Consider the following 23546-nt stretch of genomic DNA (forward strand, 5'->3'; position numbering starts at 1 on the left):
GGATGACGTGGTGGTCGTAGCAATGAGGCATTCAGTTCCCATTTTTGGGGAAAATCTTGTAGTAATGCTTCAAGCCACTTACATCCTAAGATGAATGTTAGTTAACTAAAGCTTACGGAGTTATTTGATGCACTAGCAGTCACGCTTACAGAGGTTTCTTCGTAGATGGGACATCTCACGACCAGCAAGAAAACGATACTTACTAATATGAAGCGGCTTCATGAACGAGTACGTAAAGATTTGGTCTACTTATAACAGCCAGATTGGATAAATTCTGACTTCTGGAGGGTGAAAACTACCCCTGAACTCAGTAGATATCATATAGCCTGCGATATGGCCAAAGGAGGAAAGAGAACATAGGGGGGTTCGATTCCCCAACGTAATTTCTGCAGGCTAACCGATATCTCGTGCAGGTCTTTCGCCACCAAAGTGATTCACAATGTACTAAAGAGGCATGAGAACATTTCAGCTAGTTTGGGAATGATTCCGGGTGCGCGCCTGTGAGCTAACCGCGACGGGAAAGGTGATATAGCAAGCCTTTTAACATGTCAATGAATCGTCTGTATTTTTTGTAATACATCAACAACTTATCATATCTTACCGCAGCTCACATTGACCATGCCCAAATTTCGCGAAAATGGACAAAGCGCATGATGCAAGAGGAGATATAAGGCAAATGACGTTTTTCGTCAGGAGAAAACATGTTTTGGTCGAACCAGAAGTCGACCGAAATAAACACGCCCAAAACGCGTTTTGGTACTTACGTAAAATGTCATTTCTCTGTTTTGGTCCGACCAAAACGTTGAAATTGAAGGACCCTAAAATATGTACTGTCCCAGAAAGACGAAGTGGTCCCGATCTCAGTGCGTTCCTCAAAATTCCCCGCATTTGTTTGGTGGCGGTCGGGGGGCGTGTGTTCTCGCCTTTCGCAAGCACCACGATCGTAACTCACCTTTGACAGCAGGTATACTTAAAGATATTTCTTCTACTTCTTTATATCCCTTACACATAACTTCCCAGAATTAGAAATAGAAGGTAGCGGTGTGCCAGATTCATCATGGCAGAGCAAAATTTTTCGGCCGCTTTGGCTACATGGAAGGGTGAATGACTCACATCTTGTCCCTTCTGCAACTTCCCATTTGAGCCCACTCGAGTGACTGACATGCTTTTGTGTAGAAATCAATCTTTCGGAACTTCAAAAGAATTTGGACACAACGGCTGTTGAGCTTGTTGACAATCAGAAAGAGAACCTGGTCGGCCGTAAGAAGTTAGCAGAGCAGACTCGAGGTGCGTTTCCACTTCGGCTAATTGATTGAACCTAAACATAACCCTTCTCGTAGAATTCAAGAAACTCCCAGATGATGCTGAGAAATTTGCGGCTATCAAAGTCCTTCTCAAGGCTTATCAAGCTGAAATTGATGCCCTCACCCGACGATCAAAGATGTCTGAAACATCGTTCTTGAACGTGTACAAGTTACTTGCCGATGCGCCTGATCCCTACCCCCTTTTGGATGCAGCTGTAGATCAAACGGTCAAAGTAGCGGAAGCCAGGATGCTGGAGAGCGAGTTAGTGAGACTGAGAGAGGAAAACGGAGAATTGAAGAAAAGTTTGGGAGAAGCCTCCAACTTGGAGGAGAAGAGGAAGAAGGCTGAGAGCAAGGTTGAACAACTAGAGGAAAAGGTAGGTTATGCAGTGACATTTGAATCTACATGGACTGACACATAAAAGATGGACGATTTAATTCAAGAAAGGGTTACTCAGAAGGAAAATGAGCTGAATGCAGAGTATGACGAGAGGATGCGCAATTACGAAGAAAGAGAAAAGGACCTTCAGAGGCAAGTGGAGATGGTCAAAAAGCAACTTCGAGATCTCCACATGTCCAATGAGAGTGCAGAGGCTAAACTTCTTAATGCCAACCAACGTCAAGGTAAGCTACCAGATGCCTTTGACCTTGATATCGCTAATGTGTCCCCTCAGAGCAAGACGTTGCTGCGAGATTGGCCGAGCTTGACATGGTGGCCGCTGATCTTGCTCGAGCCAATGAACGCGTTGCAACCGTCGAACGACGAAATGTGAGTCCTTCCATTTATAAGTCATGTTCAAGCCTTCTAATCCATATTCGTAGGAGATTCTCCGTTCTGAGATTGAGTCCGTTCGTTCAGGCTCCCAACAGGCTGATAAAGTCAAAGGACTCGAAGCACAAATATCGGAACTTGAAGCCGAAGCATCTCGCATACTCGCCGCTCTTGATGCTGCCAAGGATGCCAAAGCCGAAGCGGATCGCCAGTTCAAGAAACAGGCCGAGGAATCTACCAAGGAAATTACTGCTCGGACTACCGAGGTTGATGGATTGAAGGCCAAGGTGAAGGCGATGGCCGATTATGATGAAATCAAGCGAGAACTTGAAATCATGAAGTATGTGGAATTCTCTGGAGCCGATTTTGGAGATGACGATGGAGAGGAACCTCGGTTACCCGACCCAAATGCTTCTGTTGCCAACAAACAACGCGGTCAATCTCTCGAAAAACTTCTCACGTCGAAGAACCGTCGTCTTTTGGAAGATCTCACAAAACTTCGGGTTTCTTGGGAAGATCTTTCGAGTGAGCATGCTAAGGCGGAGGAGATGATTGAGGGTCTGCAGGTGGATTTGGCCTTGCAAAGGGAATTAGTTGAGAAGCTGGAAGGTGACTTGATGGTTTTAAACAATCGAGAAGACCGGGCAGGAACTCCAGGGCAGGGCCTTGCTGGATTAGATATTGGTAACAAGCCCGTGAGTTTCCTTACCGTACTTCAATAGGCAACTTCTGATATCAAGTCAGGACGGCCGTGCATCGCCCGCCAATTCTGGCTCTCAAGATACATCTATCCTGCCTATCGTCACTTCCCAACGTGACCGTTTCCGACAGCGCAATGCTGAGCTGGAAGACGAATTGCGGAAACAATTCGAGACCATATCAGATTTGCGCACTGAAGTTAAATCCCTTCAAACCGATAATCTTAAGCTGTACGAGAAAGTGAGGTACATGGGATCGTACCGAGATTCTTCATTTGCCAAGGCTGGTCCCTCAGGTGGGGCATACTCCTCGGGAGGTGGCTCAGGGGGACTATTGACCGGTGTACTGGGAAGGAGAGATGAAGAAATCGGAAAGTATAAAGACAAGTACGACGAGTCACTTAATCCGTTTGAGGCATTCAAGGGACGAGAAGCCCAAAGAGCTATCCAGGCTTTGAACCCTGTCGAAAGGGGAGTATTTAGTTTGACTAGGGCGATAGTGGGTAACAAGAGGGCGAGAAATCTATTCATTCTCTACGCGGGAAGCTTGGTGAGTGTCTGCACAACTCATGATGGTAAAATATGCTAATATTGAGGTTATAGCATATTCTAATTCTCTTCATTCTTTGGAATACCATGGCTGCAAGCGACTCCACTTCACATCCGCCGGTGACGATCCAGCCATAGTCAATTCGGCGTTTTTTTTTTCAGTATCGCATGGTACCAAACAGTTCAAAGAGGCCCAAACGGATGTAGGTCATTGTTTGTACATTATGCATATTCCTCTTGGATCTATCGCGCATCAGCCCGCACCCACCAAAGATGAAAATCCACGTCATAACCTTGATTAACTGATTTAAAAAAACTATAATAACCGGAGGCTTGGGACAAGCCTAACCGAAGCGAGCAAGACGCCGTCGTCGAATTTCCTCTGCAATAATGTTAGTGTTTGCCATCTGTAGATAATGAAATGACAGAGACTTACCAGGGGATGGTTCCTCAGCTGGTTGAACGTCGTCGCTGTCGTCCTCTACTTCGTTTGACTCTACTATGTCCACTTCCTCAACTGGTGGTGTCGCCACAGGAGTTTCCTCCCTTTGCATCTCCGGCGCTACTGGTGGAGTAGTAGTGGTGGTAGCGGTAGTAGTAGTGGTAGTAGTAAATGCCTGTCTCTCGCTTTCTGGTTTCAAAATATCAGGCATCTCCCATCCTTCGGGCAAGTCTGCCATACTAGCTTTCAAAGCTGCTTGGAGAGCCTCATCCTCGTCATCATAGCTCCGGCTTTGGAACTGGAAGTCCATCGTACCAGCGTACGGCCGAGAATGGCTCATCTCAAAATCATCGTTAACATTCTCATCGGTAGGTGTCTCATCATAATGTGAAGGAATGCCGTGAGTCTGATCAAAGATATCGTCTTCATCATCCCCAATAGCTTGGTATTGGGCAGGGTTGGAACGTGAAGATGATTGTCGTGAGCGAGAAGGAGCTGGTCGAGCGTAAGGGTCGTCGACGACCTCGGTCGGGTCTGACGATAGATCCGGCTGACGGCGTCGACGAGGAGGCCGGGGCGGTGAAGATGAAGGTCCGGCATCTACAGTGGTAGTCTCCGGGTTGGCGCGTGTAGTCAACTGAGTAGTTTTGGATTCCCTTGTGGGCCCGTTCGTCCCACTTAACAGTCCACCAGACCTTCCCACTGGCTCGCCTAGCTCCACGGCCATCACATCACCCAGAGATTCGGGCAGCTGACCGATGCCGCCATCTCCCCATCCTTCCGCTTCACCTGCTTCTTCGCCTTCTTTGGTCCCCGGTGTTGCCTTTCTGATGACAAATACGGAGTAGCCCTCTTGTTCAGCCTGTGTCAGGACCATGTGGAGGTAGGTAGGGGAGATCCATTCGGGACCGTTTGGAAGGAAGGAGTTGAGGTTGTACCACCTTTTGGAGGCAGCAGCATGAGGAGGATTGGGGGCGAAGCGACGGAGAGCAAACCAATGAGATGCGAGATTAAGAATAAAAGCGGCTTGATCTCTGTTGCATGTTTGGTCAACGGATTGTGCTGTGGATAATAAAATGCAGCTTACTCTGGATGATCTTGATATGGCTTCATGGCTTCACCTCTCCACCTAACCATGGTCAGGTCCCAAACTTCCAATGCCCGCTCTAAAACTGAGATGGAGAAATAGCCAGTATCATCGTAGTTGTAAGACTTTCTAAGCTGATGATTAACATCGAGAGTAGCGTTCTCAGCTTGGTCAAGTCTGGGAATACGTTAGTGTAATGTGATATAACAGTCATACAGATGTTTACCTCTTCGCGATATCAGCCAAGTCAAACTCAGAGTAGGTATACTGCTGGAGGAGATTATTCCTACGGAAGTATACATTAGTCTGCTATATGGGCGACATACGCCGATTCCGCCACTACAACTTGACATACAGGCAATGTTGAGCGCCTATCAGGGGACATCAGCTTAGGCAAGTCATTTTCGGACTAGAGCGGAACTTACAGAGCTGAGATCCAGCTTCTTGCTTCTCATAATACATGTCTGCGGGCCGAAGTTAATATCTGTTCAAAGACTGACGATGCGGAAGGCCGAGGAACTTACACGGAACGAGATCCATCTTGTCAAGTTCTGAGGAAGGTTTTTATTTCTATCAGGGCGAGAATTACTGGATTGTATAGCTTCTCTTGCCTGGCCCTGCCTATAAGGTGTAAAACAAACCTATTCTTTGCGTGGTCGGTGCAGAGTACTCGTACTGTTTACGGCTTAGTTTACGGGGAGTGTTCCCAGCAGCAAGCCGCAACGTCATCGTTCCCGGTGTAACATTGTGCATTTGCTTCCGCCCTTCTTTCCTCCAATTGGATTGGCTGAGACCGACACTTATACCCACCTCCACCTCCACCTCCACCTCACCTCCACCACGACCTCCACCTCTTCGCCAAACCCTGAATGTGAAATGTGGGATGTCATCAGATCACCCGCCGGTCTATATATACTCCATATTGGATATCTCGAGGAGGTTCCCCAACAACTTTGGATATATCTCGAGTTTCGGCACATCCGTCTATCTGATCTATCGTTTGCGTTACGGTTACTAAGAGCATCTATTATAACCCCAAGGCCCGCAGTTTATATATAGCACAATGTCCGGCCAGCGATTCGAACCTAAGAACATGCTTGTGAGCTGGCGCTTATCTCGATCTCGAGCCCTGTTTGACCGTCGTCCCTAACCCTAATGTCTATAGTACCGAAACCTTGGAAATTCCGGTCTTGTAAGCTGAACCAAGGCACTGTACAAGTGGATAAGTATTGATGGGTGTGATAGCGAGTTCCGGTTTTCAGTTATGGTGGATGGTTAACGTGAGCATGCCATATAACAAGGGCGCCTAAATCGTCAGTGCTAATAAGCTGTTCAGCGTTGGATATAACCAAAAGGGTGACCTCGTCAAGGACCTGATGCAGACTGCTTTTGACAGTGGTATCAACATGTTTGACGTAAGTTCATCGCGAAGAACATACATTTGGTCAACGACTTACATGCCACAAGAATGCTGAAGCCTACGCCGCTGGAGAGGTGAGTGGCGATGAGGTATCAGCTGTGAGCTATATTCTTATGCTAACTGTTTGGCCACTGCAGTCTGAGTCCCAGATGGGCCGGGTTATCAAAGAGCTTGGCTGGGTGAGTAATGCCTTGGCATAAAGGAATCTTTCAGATGTCTGATTTTCCAAAAAAGGATCGAAGCGACATCATCGTCACCACCAAGGTCTTCTTTGGCACTGGTGACAAGGAGAGGCATAACACTCGTGGTTTGAGCCGTAAGCACATCATAGAAGGTGTTAACAAGTCTCTCAAGAGGCTTGGACTCGACTATGGTAAGTAGCTGTACAAGGTTATATCCTGATAGCTGACGTCTCCTTCAGTGGACATTGTCTTCGCTCACCGGTTAGTAGCCAAAGAAAAATCATGGACAACCACTGATACATCTCAGACCTGACGTAACCACTCCTATGGAGGAGACTGTCCGAGCGTTCAACTACCTCATTGACAGTATGTCCCCTGTTCCCAAAACCTATGCGAAACAGCATGACTAATTTTGTGGTGAAAAGAGGGTCTTACCTTCTACTGGGGTACCTCTGAGTGGTCGGCCATGCAAATTCAGCAAGCCACTGAGATTGCTCGTCGACTTAACATGGTCGGTCCCGTTGCTGAGCAACCTCACTATTCTATGCTTCATCGCGAGCGATTTGAGGCCGAATACGAGCCTCTCTGGCGATACGAAAACTATGGAAGGTTAGTCTGCTCGAAAGATTGGGATGGAACGCCCAACTTACTACTCAGTTCAGTACTATCTGGTCTCCTCTCGACTCTGGTATGCTCACCGGTAAATACAACGATGGTATTCCTCAAGACTCTCGATACCATCACAATCTCGGGGGTGCGATGGACGAGCGTATCAAGGAACTCGAGTCTCCCGAGGGCAAGGCCAAGATTGAAAAGGTCAAGAAGCTCACTAAGATCGCCGAGAGGCTTGGTGGGTCAATGACCAACCTTGCTTTGGCTTGGACTTTGAAGCACAAGGGGGTGTCCACTTGTATTGTGAGTAATTTACGACATGGACCAAGATTATAGTGTGAAAAATTCTGACATACGGACTACAGCTCGGTGCCACCAAGGTATGATGATCATTATGCCGGCAAAGCCGCGTGAAGTCAGAATTTGAGCTAATATACGTCTCCCCGGCACACAGCCCGAACAGATCAAGGAGAATGTAAAGGCTCTTGATATTTACCCTAAATTGACCCCTGAGGTTATGGAGGAGATCGAGAAGATTATTGATAACAAGCCTGACTCTCCGGTAAGTATCTACTTAAAGTCAAAACAATTGTATATATGCCTGACGATCGTCAAACATAGCCCTCATACGGTCGACTTACGACCGACGGACAGCTTATGTAAAGGCGAGACTCCGAGAAGGATTAAACCTCATACAAGCAAGAGAGATACTGTAAAAGGGATTGGCAATTGTAGAAAGTCTGAAGGCGGTTCGCAGTCTGGGTTATAGCGGCAAGACATTAGTGAAGATGAAAATAGTGATCGCCTTACTTCCTTTTCGGAAACAGACCGGGACTTCGGCCAATCATAACACACTTATAAAACCAAATTATAAAGTTGCAGTTACTGAACAGCTGACTGACATACACGCCGGTTATGATGGAAAACGGAAAAATCGAGATTCGATCGTAATAATTTACACCACAATAAGCTGGCAACCCATTTTACGTCGATCGTGGGGACTCCATACACCAAAAAGGCGGATTTCAAGAGATACGGTGGTTATCTACGGACCTTTTCGGCGAGCGGGCCGTATCAGAACGTATCACAGGGCTTCTGCTGCTGATAATGACGAGGATCCATGAAATACATGCTATTTCGATTCGTTAGCAGTCCGTGAACGGGTCCGATACGGAGGTCTGGAGTAATCATATCGCATATCGATATGATAGAGTCGAAGCTGAGTCCCGCCGGTTTCTTTCGGCAATGTGCGGCCATCCTTTTTGGTCACGGGACCAGAAGGTCCTGTGTTTCCCTTTCAGTTTACCCTGAGATGTTGCATTGTTTGCAAAGTTCACAGGCTAAAAAGCAGAGGCCATATCCGAGCAGAGGCAGGGATCTCAGGGATTAAGCTGACATTCCCTTGCCGCATAAGGAACCGTCCTCCGTTACGGATAATACATGTATCTGATTTTTTCCTCTGCTACATCGGATTCTCTATTGCCCCCTTCCAACATTCGACGGCCTCTGCCAGCTACTCTTTATGCGCCATACAACCAGTCTCATCAATCGGTGACCGGCCCGTCTGTTGCGAACAAGGCAAAATCCTTTGCGGTCATTGGATCACTGAAACCAATCTGTTCATGTAAGATCTTTGGAGATTGGATGCAATCAAGAAAAACGCGCATTATATATACATAAATAGACGATAGACGAAATTTCTGGGTCCCCACAAGGTATTTCTCATCATCGCACGCCTGAGTTAATTCTAGATAGTTCTAAAACTCTTCCGCGCACCAATTCTTCATCTCCAAGAACGGCCGACGTTGACTGTATACTTCCCATCACAACAATCTTTCTAAAGAATTTGATTTCGATATTCGATTCACCACTCGATATTTAAATTGATTCCAACCCTTCGATCCCTCCCAGCACTACATAACCCAATTGAATAAATAATATGGCCGGTGAAGATCTTGCTACCTCCTCGACTTCTGTCGAGGATGTCCCCCCCCATCCTTCTCGCAAGGTGTCCGAAGATGGTCTATTGTTGCAGGAAGACAAGGAAATGGCTGCCATGTACGCCAATGCTGCCGCCGCAACAGGTAAGTGAACATCGCTCCTTTCCTTTCCGTGCCTCATCTGTAGATGCAAATCGCTAATACTTGCCTGGATCTATAGAGAAGGAACAGAACATGACTCTTCTAGAGGGTCTCCGATTGTATCCCAAGGCCATCGCCTGGTCTGTCCTCATCTCTTCGTGTTGTGCCATGGAAGGCTACGACATCTCTTTACTTGGTAACTTCTGTAAGTTTCATTCCTTAATCTATGGGCCTCACTTACGTGGGATACAGATGCGTTTGACCCTTTTAACCGAAAATTCGGTGTGGAACTCGACGACGGTACTTGGCAGGTTCCTGCACGATGGCAAACGGGATTGTCAAACGGTGCCCAATGTGGGCAGATCATTGGTTTGATCAGTGAGTGGTGTACATGCTCTCAAATCTTTTGTAGCCGCTTACATTTCCTGCAGTCAACGGTGTTTTCACTGAACGATATGGTTACCGAAAGGTTCTTATAGCGAGTCTTGTCTGGCTTGCGGCTGTTATCACCATCTTCTTCTGCGCTCCCAACATTCAGGTTCTCCTTGCAGGTGAGATTTTGGCCGGTATTCCTTGGGGTGTCTTCCAGTCTATTGCCATTTCCTATGCCAGTGACGTCTGCCCTATCGCTCTTCGTGGCTAGTAAGTCTACCCTCAAAGTTTTAATCGACGGCTTTTATTAACCTTTTGCGTAGCTTGACCTGTTATGCCAACTTCTGCTGGGGTTGGGGCCAGCTCATAGGTGTCGGGGTCATCAGGGCTATGTTCTCACGTGATGACCAATGGGCTTACCGTATCCCTTATGCTGTTCAGGTGAGTTGACGATAATTTATTCAATGCTCATTGCTCATCCCTGTTGTAGTGGGTGTGGCCTCCTCTCATTCTCGCGGGTGTCATCTTCGCTCCCGAATCTCCTTGGTGGTTGATTCGACACGGCCGAATGGAAGACGCAAAGAAGTCTCTAAGGCGCCTTGCCTCCCCGAAACGCAATGCCTCTTATGACGTTGATGAGACTGCCGACATGATCCGTCACACCACTGAACTCGAAAAAGACATTACTTCCGGTGCTTCTTACTGGGACTGCTTCAAGGGTGTGGACTTCCGTCGTACTGAAATTGTTTGCGCCATCTGGAGTATGCAGAACCTTTCAGGTAATACCTTCAGTAACTACGTAAGTACGACCTTACTTAAATTAGAATCTCACTAATGATCGAGCAGAGTACCTACTTCTTTGAGCAAGCTGGTCTCACTGGTACCATCCCTTACGACTTCGCTATGGGACAGTACGCCATCAACATGGTCGGTGTCTTTGGCGCCTGGAGTCTTATGGCTCTTGGGTTCGGTCGAAGGCAGCTTATCCTCATTGGTCTTTCTGGTCTCTTCGTCGCTCTCTTGGTCATGGGCTTCATGGGTTTGTTCCCGGATTCTAAGCAAAGGGAAGCTGGTCTGGCTACTGGTTCTCTCATGTTGGTCTGGGCCGTCTTCTACCAGTGCACTGTAGGGTAAGTTCCCATTTTTCCACTTTACACGAATCATTCTAACGGGGTACTTTGCAGTACCGTTGCCTATTCCTTGGTTGGTGAAATTGCTTCTCGACGACTCTCGATCAAAACTGTCGCTCTCGGTCGTGCTGCATACAACGTTGTTGCCATCATCTGCAATGTCCTTACTCCTTACATGATCAACCCTACCGCTTGGAACTGGGGCAACTACGCTGGTTTCTTCTGGGCTGGTTCTTGTCTTCTCTGTTTTGTCTACGCATACTTCCGTGTACCGGAACCTTCCGGCCGAACATATGCCGAGGTTAGTTCTTCTTCACATGATGATGTCTGAAGCAAGAGAAAAAAATGCTGATACGCCCGATTACAGCTTGACTTGCTCTTTGAGCGCAAGATTTCTGCCCGCAAGTTCTCTAGCACCCATGTCAACGCTTTTGATGTCGCCCTTCACCATCAGGTCGGTGAAGACAAGGGCGTCTCTGACCACCTCGAGAAGGTTTAAATTTGTCAAATTAGTTTACAAGAAGAAGGGAAAAACGTTCAGCATTTTGTTGCCAACGAAGAGTACCATCTTCTATATACAAGTTTATAACTCTAAGATATTATAGATCTCTTTTATGATAAGAAATTTGGGTTTAAGAATCGTGTTTCACTTTTTGTCTTCATAATGTAGAACTAGTTCTCGATAAATATACGTTGGTAGCAGTTATGCATAAGTGCTCATGCCGTGCACATGTCCTTTCATGGATTTCTATAGGTCATGGCGTTTAATTTTTTTTTTTCTATGAGAATGACGTTTAGAGAAGTGTAGTAGGAATACATACGGCTGGGCAAATTCGATACACTGCTTTTTTGGAAAGGATAATTGAAGTTATTTGATTACCACAATAATTCATTGCTTACTTATTTAATTTTTTCCTATGTTGAGAATCATCAAACAGCGTAATTCAGAGGAAGAATGCAAGGCTCATATTTATCTGGGTACCTTGAAGTCGCTGGATCGAAACCAGCCGCTGTTATTTTCTATTTTTATCTTCTTTTTGACAACTGCTAGTAATGTTATTTGTGTCGAGTTGCGCCGTTTCCTTTTTTTCCTTGCGTGCATGCGGCTCCCTGTCTTTTGTTTCCATTGCTATACCTATATAGAAAACAAGACTTCATCAAAAAAGGCAAGGTGCCCGAATTCAAATCATCTTGCAAAGTTGGTATCACCTATTTCTGTTAGTAATCAAAGGGAAGAGGGGGAATAAATACATATATGATGATTATTTGATCGAAATTTCGGAATCCGAAATGTAAAAAAGGTTTCGAAAGAAGCATTACTACTAAACGCCAAAAACACACATTCTTATCAAAACAGAGAGCTTCGATTCTTCGTCCGTACGTCCTCCCCCTCGCTGAATGACCTTTTTTTCCGCGCCCTAGAACACCTGATGCTGTATGTTTATTTGAGAGTGGGGTTTTTTGATGATTCTGTGATGTTTTGTGATTTGTGATTTGTGATTTGCGATTTGCGTTTTGTGCTTTGCGCTTTGCGATTTGCGATTTGTGATTTGTGTATTGCGTTTGGTGGTTTCTTTCGATTAAACATTAAAGTAAAATGAATTTACATGCCTAAAATACTGCCCCACCCCCCCCCGCCCCCACCCCCCCCCGGGCGCTTTTACTGAAACGCCTCGGCCGGAATCGACGCTTTAATCTCATCAAAATTCTTGATCGCCGCTTCCAAATCCCATCCATTCTGCACCAAACACATGCCCGCGTACTGGGCGTTCATCCCCGTCCTTGCGGATATTTGGGAAATGAGTGATTGTTGGGCTGTGGGGTCTGGCCCTGTTGATCCGTTCGCACCGGCACCGGCGGTTGAAGATGAGGGTAACGATGGACTGAGGACGCCGCCAAGACCGGAAGCGGCAGAAGGGGTAAAAGGGATAGAGGGCGGTTGGATGGTCACGCCGTTCATACCCAGCGGCCGAGTTTGGTCAAAAGCGCCGGTCCCGAAAAAGGAATGGACGACCATGGTGTCTGACAGGATGCTTGCCGGGTATCCAGCGTTGAATGCGCTAAGTAGAGATGAAATTAGAAACCATCCAAAAAGCAAAAAAGATGAGACTTACGGAGACCCCTCGGGGGCTTCCACCAAGATAAACGTCCTCGAAAACGACCTATACGTCCCCGAAGGCAACTCTCTAAACTGTCCCTGAATCATCAAACACAACCTCACATGCCCCCCCTCACTATCCAGCACCCAACACTCGAAACACCACTTGCTCGCCTCGGTCAACGGATGTTCCGTCCTCGGGACCGCCTTTTCCCACCATTCCGCCAACTGCGCCGGGTCGGCAGCTGTTTTGAGGGTTTCCATCCGTTGATGGATCGAGGTGGCGTTGCGGAAAAAGTTGCGTGAGGGGAGGTTGATCCATGGTTCAAAGGGGACGGGGTTGGGGCGGTCGAGCCGGGTTTTGAGGACGATTTGTTGTTGGGCAGAACGGGAGGTGAGGGTGTTGGCAGCGATGGAGATGAGGGCGTTGGGTGCGTATGCAGGGAGACATTCGGTGCGGTTGTTGTCAAAGCATGGGAAGAATCTAAAATGTAATGTCAGTGGATGCTGTGTTTGAGACACAGACGTACTTTGCACAGAATGCCATGGCAAAATTCCTCGCAGCTTCTTCAGAGAAAAACTCGGGTCTAACCTCGACGGGAAACGAAAACGGTTTCGCAACAAGAGCCGCTTTTTCTTCTTCTGTATGCTTGACCTTGGGTTTCCGCTCAATAGGGAAGATGACGCGTTCGAGGCTGACTCCATCGAGGATCCTTAGACCTGGGAATCGTCGAAGAATCTCACTATTTTGCGCGCATGCGTTTAGTTAAAAATGCGTTTTTTGCAAGGGCAAAAGAAACGTACTGCTTGTAAATAGCTTCTCCATCCGGTCTTGCCAATGTCTTTTCCCTGAAAAGACAATCATTCAATTTAAGTTCCACAAGACTCTTCAAACTGCCCATCCCTGCATTCGCTTTCCCCTTCTTTTCGCCCGACGCCAAGATATTATCCAACTCGGAGATATGGTTGATGGGATTACCGCTCAAGTCTAGAGCGCGGATGTCGGGCAGCCAGATGGGGAGTTTTTCGAGTTGTTTGAGGTGGGAAAAGTTGTTGTTGGCAAGTGAGAGGGTGTGTATTGTAATCTTGTCGGTCTGGGTTTGGTAAGCTCTCCTTATTCATCATATGATAGATATAATGGCAGGTACCTTTTGGAATGTCTGGTCGATAAGTCTCCAGAATACTAGACCAGCAGTGGGCGGCGCATGGGGATGTCCCGGTGGGAAGATTCCATTCGACTTGATCCATTCGTCGTTTGGCAGATTCTTCATTCCTCTATCAGCCGCGTACCCCGTTGCCATGCGATACTACTCACCGACATATCGAGTACACCCGGGGCAATCATGCGGTTTTCCAGCCACGCTTTCATCTCTGCACTCGACAGCTTTCTTGACAGTTCCGATTTCGCGTGGTCCTTTTCAGCCTTTGAAGGTGCCTGTCGGAGCGCAGAGATGCCTGGGGGAGTGCCCGACGGTGCTCGGCCTGGGTTGGAGAGACCGCCGCGGCCGCCTCTTCTCGCTGTGCCGCGCGGGGGGGCGGACTTGCCGTATGGTTTGTCGACATGTGGCGCGCCCTGTGGTGGTCGGTGCCGGCCGGTCTGGAGGGGGGGTGAAGGGGGAGGGGGGACATGATCCAACGTGGTGAGCATTCTGTCTCGTTTCCAGTATGAATGGGCGATGAGCCCGGAGGACGCATGTGCGGGAGTCATACGCGGGGGGAGGTTGCAGGCGGGGGGATGTTATACGCTGAAAGGAGCGGCCAGATGAAAAGAGGCGGGGGAACGCTGTCTCCCCCGTGCGTCCCCGGAATCATCTGTAAGCAGAAACCAAACGAAACCTACCTGGTCAAGGGGGCCGGACGCCCTCTTTCTTCGCTCGACACCCCCGCGCGGCCTGTCTCCGCCCCGTGCGACGCCGCCGCCGTCGACGTCCATGCCCTGCGTCCTTGCAGAGATGCCAGCGCCGCGGAGGGCATTGGCGACCACGCGCGAGGGGGCCGTTGCGGCACCCCTGATGGAGAGCGAGGACGAGCCGGGGTTCGGGTTGTTGGCCATTGCTGAGAGTGCGTGGTATGCTGCCATGGGGGGGGGGGGGGGGGGAAGTGGGAGGGGGGGAAGTGAGAAGGGGAGAAGTGAGGAGACAAATGCAGGTGGCAACGCGTGCCTGCGTGATTGCCAGCTATAACTGGATAGGCGCGTGAACAGCACCCCGCGCCTGCTGCCCACGCGCCTGCAGGATACGCTATAGCCTGACTCTATACATCTCCCACTCGCTCCCCCCCTCCCTCCCCCCCGCATACAAAATGGGCGCAGCGCAGTCATCCCAGCCGGCTCAGGACCAGCTCATCCAGCCCCAGGAACCAAACACCTCTGTCCAGGTCAGCCCCCCCTAGCTAGTCTCCCCCCGAAACTAACCCCCCGCAGTTCTCCCCCGCCCTCATCTCCCGCCTCGCCTCCCCCCATGAACCCACCGCCCCCACCTCCAACACCGACGACGTCGTCCGCCGCCGCCTCGCCGCAGAGTCCGCCCATCTCCGCGCCCAGGAGGCAGACATCCTCAAGTCCATCTCCGCCGCCCTCGAAAAGGAGAACCTCGACAGAGAAAAGCCCGGCATGAGCTCCGAGGTGCTCGGCAGAGACATTGACGAGATCAGGGAAAAGGTCGAGCGCATGAAGGAGAAGAGAAACAAGGAGGGCGAGGGTGTCAAGCGTGCCAGACAGGGTGTCGAACAGTGTTACCTGTGTGTTTTTTTCTCCCGGTCCGGCCGTTGTCCGAGTAGACGTGTTGTCCGAGTAGACTAACATTGTCCAATCTACAGGGCCAACGGCGACAAGCCACTGGATTGCTGGAAAGAAGTCGAGGCGTTCAAGGCAGAGGTGGCCAAGCTCGAGCAGGTCTGTACCTTTCCCAGTGACGCACGCGACCCGGACTGACTCTTGGCTACACTATCAGGCTTTCGTCAAGTCTCTTCAATAGAGTCAAGATATGCATTAAACAAGGCTTTAAGGCTTTTTCTGAACTGACACAAGGCTCTTTCTGAACCGACATTCTCTAATTCATTGTCCAACTGCTAATCCATCCGATTCATTCTCCCATCTCTGTCTGACAGTATAACCATCCTGACGCCCACAAATCATTCTAATCATTCTCCTTGTCCATCTGTCTCTGCACTTATTAAACAGAGTCACACCCTAATGACACCTATGCATAATCTGACCAAAAAATAATCAGACATCACCAAAAAAAAAAAAAAAGTAATTAAAAAAAGGGAGGAAAAAAAGAACAAGTGACCCGCCAAGTTCTCCGCATTGTAAATGTCTACTTTCTACCGTCTCTCGCACCCACACCCAAACACAGAGAACAAAAACCCGTCAATTGAAGAAAGGAAAAAAAGGGTCGTGAAAATCGACATCAAAAAGGTCCAAATGAGAAAAAACGAATAGCGTAGAAAAAGGGGGGTTAAAGGGGAGCGCGGTTCTTTTCCCCTTTCCATCTAATCACGGTCAAGTGTGAACACTGACGGGGCATTATCCACCAGCCATTGAACACTCAGCGCCTTGCCCGCCATATCTCCAAACTCCCTATTGGGATCTGACGATCTCATGAGCGTAGCTAACATCCCATCGCCCTTATCAGCCCAATATCATTAAAAAAAAAAGAAAATAAAAAACGATACTTACGCCCAAAGACGACACCCAAGTTTTGAGATGACATCAAGTTGACGCCACTGTACGACGTTACGCGGTTAAGATGAAGCATGAGTGCTTTGAGGGTATTATAGTGCTCTTTCGGGAGTTCATGGAGCAATGCCAGCACCGCTTGGCGCTTGTTGTTCGTGTCGCGAATGGCTTAAAAAATATCAGCATGATCTCACCCCCACACAAGACTAGACTTACTGGCAGCAGTCACAAAACTCTCATGCAACTCGTGTGTAAATAGCGGATTCGGCAGGCTCCTGAAATACGTCTTGAGCACGGACGTGACGCTCGAAATGTCATTAAAGGCATCAACATCGGCCAAATCAAACGCATCGTAATCGCCCCTCTCAAAGAGCTGAGTAATCTGCTTGGACTGCGACGAGCCGCCAGTTTTTCGATAGATACCTTCGTATTCCATACCGACAGCTTCCACAGCATTGATACATTTGGTCACAATGACAGGTACCGATTGCTTGTCTGCAGACACTTGCTCAACCAATGGACGACCAAACATGGACGGCGCTAGCAAGTCAATGATGATCAGCCATTTTGCCAAAATCTCTACATGCAGTCATTACAACTTACGCAGTGGCCCTTCAGCTTCATCTTTCACAGCGCCCTTGGTCCCTGTACACCCTCGCGGCAGTTTTTCAGCGCACTTGCTATGACACACGATGCCACAAGCTTTTGCACAAAAGTGTTAATATTTGCTTAATACGTTCAGAAAAAAAGGTAAAAAGACTCACAAGAACACTTGACTTCCTGCAACCCCCACATCTTCTCTCCGCAAAGCTCACATCTCGTAAACCTCATCATCGTATGCTGCTGGAACGCATGATCCCTCATACCAAACTCTGTGCTCGGCCTCGCCCCTCCCCCGATCCCGCCCATGGCCAGTCCCGCTACACCAAGCGTCATACCCCCTCTCGTCTTCCCAACATCAAACGCCAGTGGTTTCGAAATATTTGCAGGTGTATTCGAAGCATCCGGCCCTTTGGAAGATTTATACCACTTGAATCTCTTGACGGGCGCAGCTTCAATAGGCTCAGGCTTTGAAACCTTGACCACCCTCGCGGTAATAGTTTCCTCGGGAACGTCTTGTAACCCCTGGCCAGTAAGGGAAGCGAGACTTGGTGAATTCTGGAGCTGGTGCCCTTTACCCTTGCTGAATATCGTCGGGGGCCTCGTTCGGGAGAGCGTATCTTGCAAAGCTTCAGTCTGCCTCGTCAATTGCGTATTGAGTTCAGCAAGATCTTCATTCTTCGCTGCCAGCGCGGCAGATTCTTCCAAAGAGGCTTCCTTGATCTGACGAAGTTCCGAGATTTCACGCTGAAGGTTCTCCACCTGCCCCGAAAGCGACTCGAGCTCCGTAGCATACTGGTCTCGTATGCTATCCAATCTCAAGCTGAGCGATTGTGCCAAGGATCCAGGATCCACCACACCACCCGGTGTTCTTTCCGCAAGCTCATCGACTTCAGCCAGTTTCATATCCCTCTCTGCTCTCAGCCTCGAGATATCTCTCTCCAGCCCGGTCAAGTTACTCGCGAGGTCGCGGCTACGGCGTTTCATATGCTCTGCACGTTTCTCGTCGCCAGAAATGACACTCAGGCGTGCGGTCTGAGAGTGCAGTTGAGCGCGAAGGCGAGAGACTTCGGCTTCGAGTTCGGTACGTTTAGATCGTTCCTTGTCGTACTCTTCACCGGCGACTGAGAGACCTTCGCTATACTGCTGACTCGATCGCTACAGTAAAGAACAATTCAGCATGACAGGTTTCCGGAAAGGAATAGTACAACAACGACTTACTTTGGCTCCGGTATATCTCTTCTTCAAACCTACCATTGCCTCCCTCAAGTCTTCCACCTCCTTGACAATCCCACTCAACACCGCCACGTCCACATTCACACTCTCCTCTTCTCTAAACTTGGCCCCTGCCAACAACTCGACTAGCTTCTCAAAGCTTCCGTCTCCATGACGAGATCTCACAGAGAAAGAACTGTCTGCGGACGCTTGACGTCTGTTGAGCATATGAGGAGAGGGATCATTCGGTGAAAGGCGGGAACGGCCGAGGGCACCTTGTTGGGAACGAGATTGCGGATCAGACTCAATGGTCGAAAGCATGTCAAGGGTGGGGCTACGAGCCAGAGAAGGCGAGGATACGAGTGGTGAAGAAGGGGCAGATTCTCCACTGGCGATTTCCACCTCTGGCCTCACTTTTTCTCCCGTCTTTATCTTTCGGGGGGATTGATCCATGTTGGATAAAATGACTGCAAAGTCGGGGTCGGACAGGGAGAATGACATGTTGGGAAGATCAGGAGCATGAAGCTGAGGGGTGCGGGTCTCGCCAATGAGCTGTGCTTTGCTGGACCCAGGGGCAAGCTCTGCAGAGTTTGGTTGGGAGGGATGGGTACCCTCCACGGCGACATGTTCATCAGCTTTAGCACGATTAGCAAGATGTTCAGGCAAGGAACTAGTCCTAGCTGGTGGTTGATTGGCTACACCCGTTGAGCCGTTACAAGACAACTGCTCCGTCACCTGAGCTTGCGCCTGATGGAGCTGAGCACCCGAACCAGAACCATCTTTAAACGGGAACGTATGCTTTCCCGATGGTGCAGGTGAAGGCGATGTTGGTGATCTGACAGGTCTTTGTTCGTTGGAAGCGGAAGACCCATCTGTAAACGACGATCTCAAGGGTGATGGTGGATAAGTACCCAGTCTCTGTTCGGTAAATGTCGAGTTTTGAGCATCTAGGTTGAACGTCATACCAGGGCTGATCGAACGCCTCTTTTCAGCTTTACTAGTTGGGACACCCAAACCGGACTGGCTGACAGCGTGCGATGAAGAACGGATTTGAGGGCTTGATGTACCAGGTTTGAGTTGATTACCGTCATTACTTTCCGACGGTGAAGCGGGGAGTGGCATATTTTGAGCTTCAATCAGCTGCCTGCCTGCAGGCGATGCTGACCTCGGATTTACGTGCTTGTCAACCACTCCCAGATCCCTCCGACTTTCATTTTCACGCTCGGCATCTTCAAAGGCATTCCCCGCATTGGCTACGCCGGTATAAGGTGAATGTGGCCTGGATTGGGGTTTTTGAGCAAAATGGCTGAGAGACATGGATGATGGCGTCGAATGACCGGCGTTGAGGTAGTTTAAAGGAGGTGCGCTGGATGATGCAGCTTGACGTGCTTCTTCTTCCTTTTGTCTTTGCTCCTCTTCTTCCCTCTCTCGTTCTTTTGCTTCACGGCGTGCTTGCCTTTGTCGTTTCGCTTCTGCATGTCGCCGGCTCTTGGCGACTCGTTCGTTGTGGCATGCCTAAAAGATTCTCAGTACAAAACTGGGACAGAATATAAAGAACTGACCATGCAATAGATACCTTGGCTGGTCTTTGCAAAGACCAACTCTTCAATCCTCCGTTTACATGTTCTGCACGTGAAGCAATGGGCATGGTAGGACTCATCCCCGGTCATGATGGCCTCTTCAGTGATGGCTTGTTTACATACAAAGCACTGTACTCTCGTTAGAAACTATGCCTTCTAAATGGGAAAGGCACCTACTTGGTAAGAGCAGTTACCACAGACGGGACTTCCATCGGACAGCAACAGGAGGTTTGTATCTGCCGATACCTTTTCTTTGCATTTGGCACACCTAAAGCAATCGACATGCCATAATGACGATCTAAACCTCATGCGTGAGCTCATCAAGTCATCTCTCTAACATTCAAAGGAGTTCCACCTACCCAAACGCAACAACGACTCCCCCGCTCTCCTGATCAATCACAAGTCCACAGCCTCCGCATTTAGCATCCATCCCATTCATTGGAGGGAAACCTTCTCCCTGCGAAATGCCAAGGCCGGTATACTTGGCTCCTGTAGGGGAGTGCGCGTGCATGTGATCGTGGTGATGATGTTGAGGGTTTGGGGAACCAACGGATGAGGGCACATTGGTCGGTGAAGGGAGGCGTGGGGAGAGAATATTGGATGGAGGTTTGGTTGATGATTTCTTAGTGTTGAGCGAGGCAGTGGAGTGTTGAGAGAGGGTTGACATTATGGGCAGACGAGATTATTGCCAAAACATGCACTTTGGCGACGAGCGACCGAGAGTAATGAGGCCAGAGGGAAAGATGGCTGTCGCAACGACAGATGGGAAGGTGGGAGGGGAAACAAGCTGTCCGTGCCCCAGCTTCCAAACAAACGACTGTCCCGCTCTTTACGCGTCAAAAGGGTCGCGACACCGCAAAACTTACCTGAGAACACTTGCACGACGCAATAGTCCACAGAATTGCCTTTTAGACCAGACAGAAGAGCCAAAGGATGGCTACCCGCACTGCGCTTACCCGAGCAGGGATCCAGAACTCGGGAGTAAACAGAAGGCTGTTCGTCCTGCACGTTTTTCTTCGCGTGTTCTTGTGCTTTGGACTTTGGTCCCCTGGCGATCTGTATTCAAAAGGAAGGGTGTGGGCGCGTCTGGTGGGTAGGGAATCGGTATGGATGTCTGTATACAGGTACTATTGGTTGGAAGATGTATAGGGTAGGAAGAGAGAAAGAGAGTTGAAAGAGGGATAGGGGTCGACCAAAAACAATCGACGGTTCGGGGGCCGGAAGTCGCGTCGGCGGGCGATGATTCTTTGTTCTCGAGCGCGTAGACAGAGACAAGAGAAAACAACGCGCGGAAGAAGTAGAAGGATCTCGCAATGGGAGGAGAGACGTATGAGAGGCGTAGAAAAAGATCTGCGTGGTTCTTTGGATCTTGAGTTCACCGCTGACTGAGGAACAACAGACGCGTGGGCCGACAATATCGACAATTAGCCCGTTTCAAATATAAAAGTTACGACCCGCCCACGCCCACTTACTAATAAGTTAAGATGGGTCTTAGTTTTTAACTTTTAAGGTTTGTTTGTGGAATTAGCGAGTACAACTAAAAAAAGCGGAGAAATGGAGTAACTTGGTTGATGTTCTGGATAATAAATGCGTCAAATCAAACTCTCGATGCATATATGTACCTTTCCTTCATCACTACATTACTGCCGCCTCGCATCATCTTTTTGCATGTATAATAAGTCGGCCATACCTACACATTCCATCTTCACACCTTTGTGTCACATCTTCGCGACACACCAGGCCTAACAAAATCTTGTCTCCATTCCAGCAGCTTCAATGAAGTGCAAGGCTCCTCAAGTTCAACAATCTGCTCTGCCACAGTATACGCCACATTAAGTGAACTAGGCATACGAGAATCAATGAGAGGCTCGTACGGAACTATCCTGTAGACCAGCTTGCAAATTAAGGTAATGGCAGCCATATAAGTCCTCTGCTGTCGGCAAAATCAGCGTCGCGATTGATGGATGGAGAGCATCCTGGAAGAGTTTGCCAAGCAGAGCTATCCCATTCATAGAATTAGGATCGAGAGTCATCCCTGCTAAGTTGGCGTAACAGACTTTCTCGCGTCGGTCACCCATATTTGGAAGGGGACCAGTGGAAATGAGGTGCTGTATCAGAAATAGTAGCGACGGAGTATTCTTTTGACATAAGGCGGGTGTTAAAAATAAATAGCGATTCCTTGTTTCGAAAGTCGCGTCACGCGTTGATTATGTAATTTTATCTATTAAACTACAAATTAAGTGTTTTTGAAATGGACTTAATTAACATTCTAAAACAGGGGGACAAGATACATCTTTTGTCATTTACGTGTCACATCTAGAACATTTTATTCTTCTTCCATCCTCGCTTCATTTTTTTCTGCCATCATATCCTCATTCTCACAATACAAATCAAACGTGAGTAACCTATTTCTCCACGCAGTTGAGACACAAAGAACAGTTAAGATGAACACACAAAACCCTGTTGAGCAACGACGATATCGAAGTTGCTGGGAGGCTTGTATTCAAACACTGAAAATTCTGAACTGTTCTTTGTGTCTTTGCGTTTTCACCGATCAAATGAAGGCAAGAGACATATGCTGATGGCGTTAATTATAGGTAATGACTGGCATATGTTAGACAGGGCTCTATCCCATGGTATGAGAATTATAGATGTTGATATGCGATTCTGCTTCCATGCCCGTTTTCTAATGTAGTCCTTACACTTATTTCTCGGCCATTTATACCATAGTCCAATCAGTTATCATCGTGCAACTGTTGTAACTCCTTCTGGCCCTCACAAATGAAAGCAGCAGTGTGTCGTGCTTGACAGCCAAGAGAATCGCTGTGCGTGATATTATCATTCGTTCAGCAACCATTGCAAAAGAATCGGGATTCATTCCCTTTGTTCAATCATCTTTCGTAGCACGACAATTCTGTCCAAAGGTTCTGACAGTAACTGATCTTCGAGTTGAAGCTGACAAGGATCAGTTGGGATATCAGTGTGGTATCAGAACCTTTTTACAGGGAAATTGACATGTAGATTTTAGACCATACTGGTGTTGTGATAATCCGATCCCTCCTTTTCTTGTTGCTGATACGGTTGATTCATTCACCTTGCCAAGAGGCCAAGCATCATCCGGCTCGGCCTCTCGTCTGAATTTTGATGGATGTTACAACGCGTCGCATGTTAATAAACGGTCAGAGGTAAAGGTTAATTAACTAAGAATTCCCAAAAAGCTGGGAATCGATGATGACACAAGGCCGGCGATAACCGCCTTGCGCAATTATTCCAGTTTGTAAATGGCGTTGAGATTGCGTGATCGATCTTCTGGCGGCGTAGATGGTCGGCATCTTGATAATCTTCCAGATTTTCATGCAATTATTTCATTGCCGCTGCTTCGATGACATCTCCCCATAAACAAACGATCTGTCATGCAAAATTTAGATAAAAAACCGCCTCCTGTCTTTTAAAAACACCCGCTCGCTTCTTGTTTCTCCTTCTCTTCCGAGCCACTCCTATTAAAACAGCTTACTTAGCTACCAAACCTCATTTACAACAGCAAAAATGGCCAACGCTCCTCACGGTGGTGTCCTCAAGGACCTCCTTGTCCGCGATGCTGCTCTTCACGATTCTCTTCTCGAAGAGGCTCGTAGCTTGAATGACATTTTCCTTACCGAGGTGCGTCAAAGTACAAATGTGCCGAGGAGTGGCTGACTCTATACAGCGTCAATTGTGTGACCTCG

The 23546-nt window shown here is 48.3% G+C and overlaps 9 protein-coding genes and 2 non-coding genes; 7 read left to right on the forward strand and 4 right to left on the reverse strand.

The window, feature by feature from the left end:
* Positions 1-31: 31 nt before the first annotated feature.
* Positions 32-620, reverse strand: CNAG_07762 (hypothetical protein; the record flags this gene model as incomplete). Its single annotated transcript, XM_012196489.1, has 4 exons — positions 32-85; positions 117-202; positions 399-444; positions 612-620. 4 exons carry the CDS (start codon positions 618-620, stop codon positions 32-34), a joined length of 195 nt encoding a protein of 64 aa, XP_012051879.1.
* Positions 621-941: 321 nt separating this feature from the next.
* Positions 942-3585, forward strand: CNAG_04207 (homeobox protein cut-like). XM_012196273.1 has 8 exons: positions 942-1100; positions 1177-1287; positions 1341-1681; positions 1730-1928; positions 1979-2073; positions 2127-2771; positions 2821-3324; positions 3378-3585. The coding sequence occupies exons 1-8, from the start codon at positions 1058-1060 to the stop codon at positions 3459-3461; spliced, it is 2022 nt and encodes a 673-aa protein (XP_012051663.1). The 5' UTR covers positions 942-1057; the 3' UTR covers positions 3462-3585.
* CNAG_04208 (ataxin-3) lies at positions 3301-5573 on the reverse strand. XM_012196274.1 has 7 exons: positions 5377-5573; positions 5278-5316; positions 5208-5223; positions 5079-5138; positions 4853-5029; positions 3760-4799; positions 3301-3705 (listed from the first exon to the last, which is right to left on the reverse strand). Exons 1-7 carry the CDS (start codon positions 5390-5392, stop codon positions 3668-3670), a joined length of 1386 nt encoding a protein of 461 aa, XP_012051664.1. The 5' UTR covers positions 5393-5573; the 3' UTR covers positions 3301-3667.
* A 171-nt stretch (positions 5574-5744) lies between these two features.
* On the forward strand, positions 5745-7893 carry CNAG_04209 (voltage-gated potassium channel protein beta-2 subunit). XM_012196275.1 has 14 exons: positions 5745-5951; positions 6018-6044; positions 6098-6132; positions 6189-6267; positions 6320-6346; positions 6410-6451; positions 6507-6645; positions 6694-6715; positions 6762-6820; positions 6880-7063; positions 7117-7369; positions 7432-7446; positions 7521-7628; positions 7688-7893. Exons 1-14 carry the CDS (start codon positions 5916-5918, stop codon positions 7727-7729), a joined length of 1068 nt encoding a protein of 355 aa, XP_012051665.1. The 5' UTR covers positions 5745-5915; the 3' UTR covers positions 7730-7893.
* A 639-nt stretch (positions 7894-8532) lies between these two features.
* On the forward strand, positions 8533-11447 carry CNAG_04210 (MFS transporter, SP family, general alpha glucoside:H symporter). XM_012196276.1 has 9 exons: positions 8533-9150; positions 9227-9352; positions 9400-9525; positions 9579-9789; positions 9843-9960; positions 10010-10318; positions 10366-10649; positions 10704-10950; positions 11017-11447. Exons 1-9 carry the CDS (start codon positions 9006-9008, stop codon positions 11146-11148), a joined length of 1698 nt encoding a protein of 565 aa, XP_012051666.1. The 5' UTR covers positions 8533-9005; the 3' UTR covers positions 11149-11447.
* Positions 11448-11582: 135 nt separating this feature from the next.
* Positions 11583-11665, forward strand: CNAG_10106. The gene has a single exon. It is a non-coding gene; the product is annotated as a tRNA-Met (tRNA).
* Positions 11666-11708: 43 nt separating this feature from the next.
* Positions 11709-14845, reverse strand: CNAG_04211 (nuclear RNA export factor 1/2). XM_012196051.1 has 7 exons: positions 14588-14845; positions 14063-14344; positions 13896-14012; positions 13552-13841; positions 13278-13490; positions 12764-13231; positions 11709-12709 (listed from the first exon to the last, which is right to left on the reverse strand). Exons 1-7 carry the CDS (start codon positions 14825-14827, stop codon positions 12310-12312), a joined length of 2010 nt encoding a protein of 669 aa, XP_012051441.1. The 5' UTR covers positions 14828-14845; the 3' UTR covers positions 11709-12309.
* Positions 14846-14969: 124 nt separating this feature from the next.
* On the forward strand, positions 14970-16286 carry CNAG_04212 (hypothetical protein). XM_012196277.1 has 4 exons: positions 14970-15123; positions 15170-15486; positions 15565-15640; positions 15699-16286. The coding sequence occupies exons 1-4, from the start codon at positions 15049-15051 to the stop codon at positions 15720-15722; spliced, it is 492 nt and encodes a 163-aa protein (XP_012051667.1). The 5' UTR covers positions 14970-15048; the 3' UTR covers positions 15723-16286.
* Positions 15826-21234, reverse strand: CNAG_04213 (signal transducer). XM_012196052.1 has 9 exons: positions 20181-21234; positions 19999-20119; positions 19804-19950; positions 18248-19756; positions 17191-18184; positions 17030-17128; positions 16643-16966; positions 16427-16594; positions 15826-16358 (listed from the first exon to the last, which is right to left on the reverse strand). The coding sequence occupies exons 1-9, from the start codon at positions 20486-20488 to the stop codon at positions 16240-16242; spliced, it is 3789 nt and encodes a 1262-aa protein (XP_012051442.1). The 5' UTR covers positions 20489-21234; the 3' UTR covers positions 15826-16239.
* A 938-nt stretch (positions 21235-22172) lies between these two features.
* On the forward strand, positions 22173-22610 carry CNAG_12831. XR_001046110.1 has 2 exons: positions 22173-22217; positions 22419-22610. It is a non-coding gene; the product is annotated as a hypothetical RNA (non-coding RNA).
* A 626-nt stretch (positions 22611-23236) lies between these two features.
* The window catches only part of CNAG_04215 (sulfate adenylyltransferase), a 2216-nt gene continuing 1906 nt past the window's right edge, over positions 23237-23546 (forward strand). The window contains exons 1-2 of the mRNA XM_012196278.1: positions 23237-23481; positions 23528-23546. The exon at positions 23528-23546 is cut by the window's right edge and continues 64 nt beyond it. Coding sequence (XP_012051668.1) covers positions 23368-23481; positions 23528-23546 — 133 coding nt within the window. The 5' untranslated portion in view covers positions 23237-23367. The remainder of the gene's footprint in view (positions 23482-23527) is intronic.

Source organism: Cryptococcus neoformans, chromosome 9 (assembly GCF_000149245.1).
Source record: "Cryptococcus neoformans var. grubii H99 chromosome 9, complete sequence".
NCBI lineage: Eukaryota > Fungi > Basidiomycota > Tremellomycetes > Tremellales > Cryptococcaceae > Cryptococcus > Cryptococcus neoformans.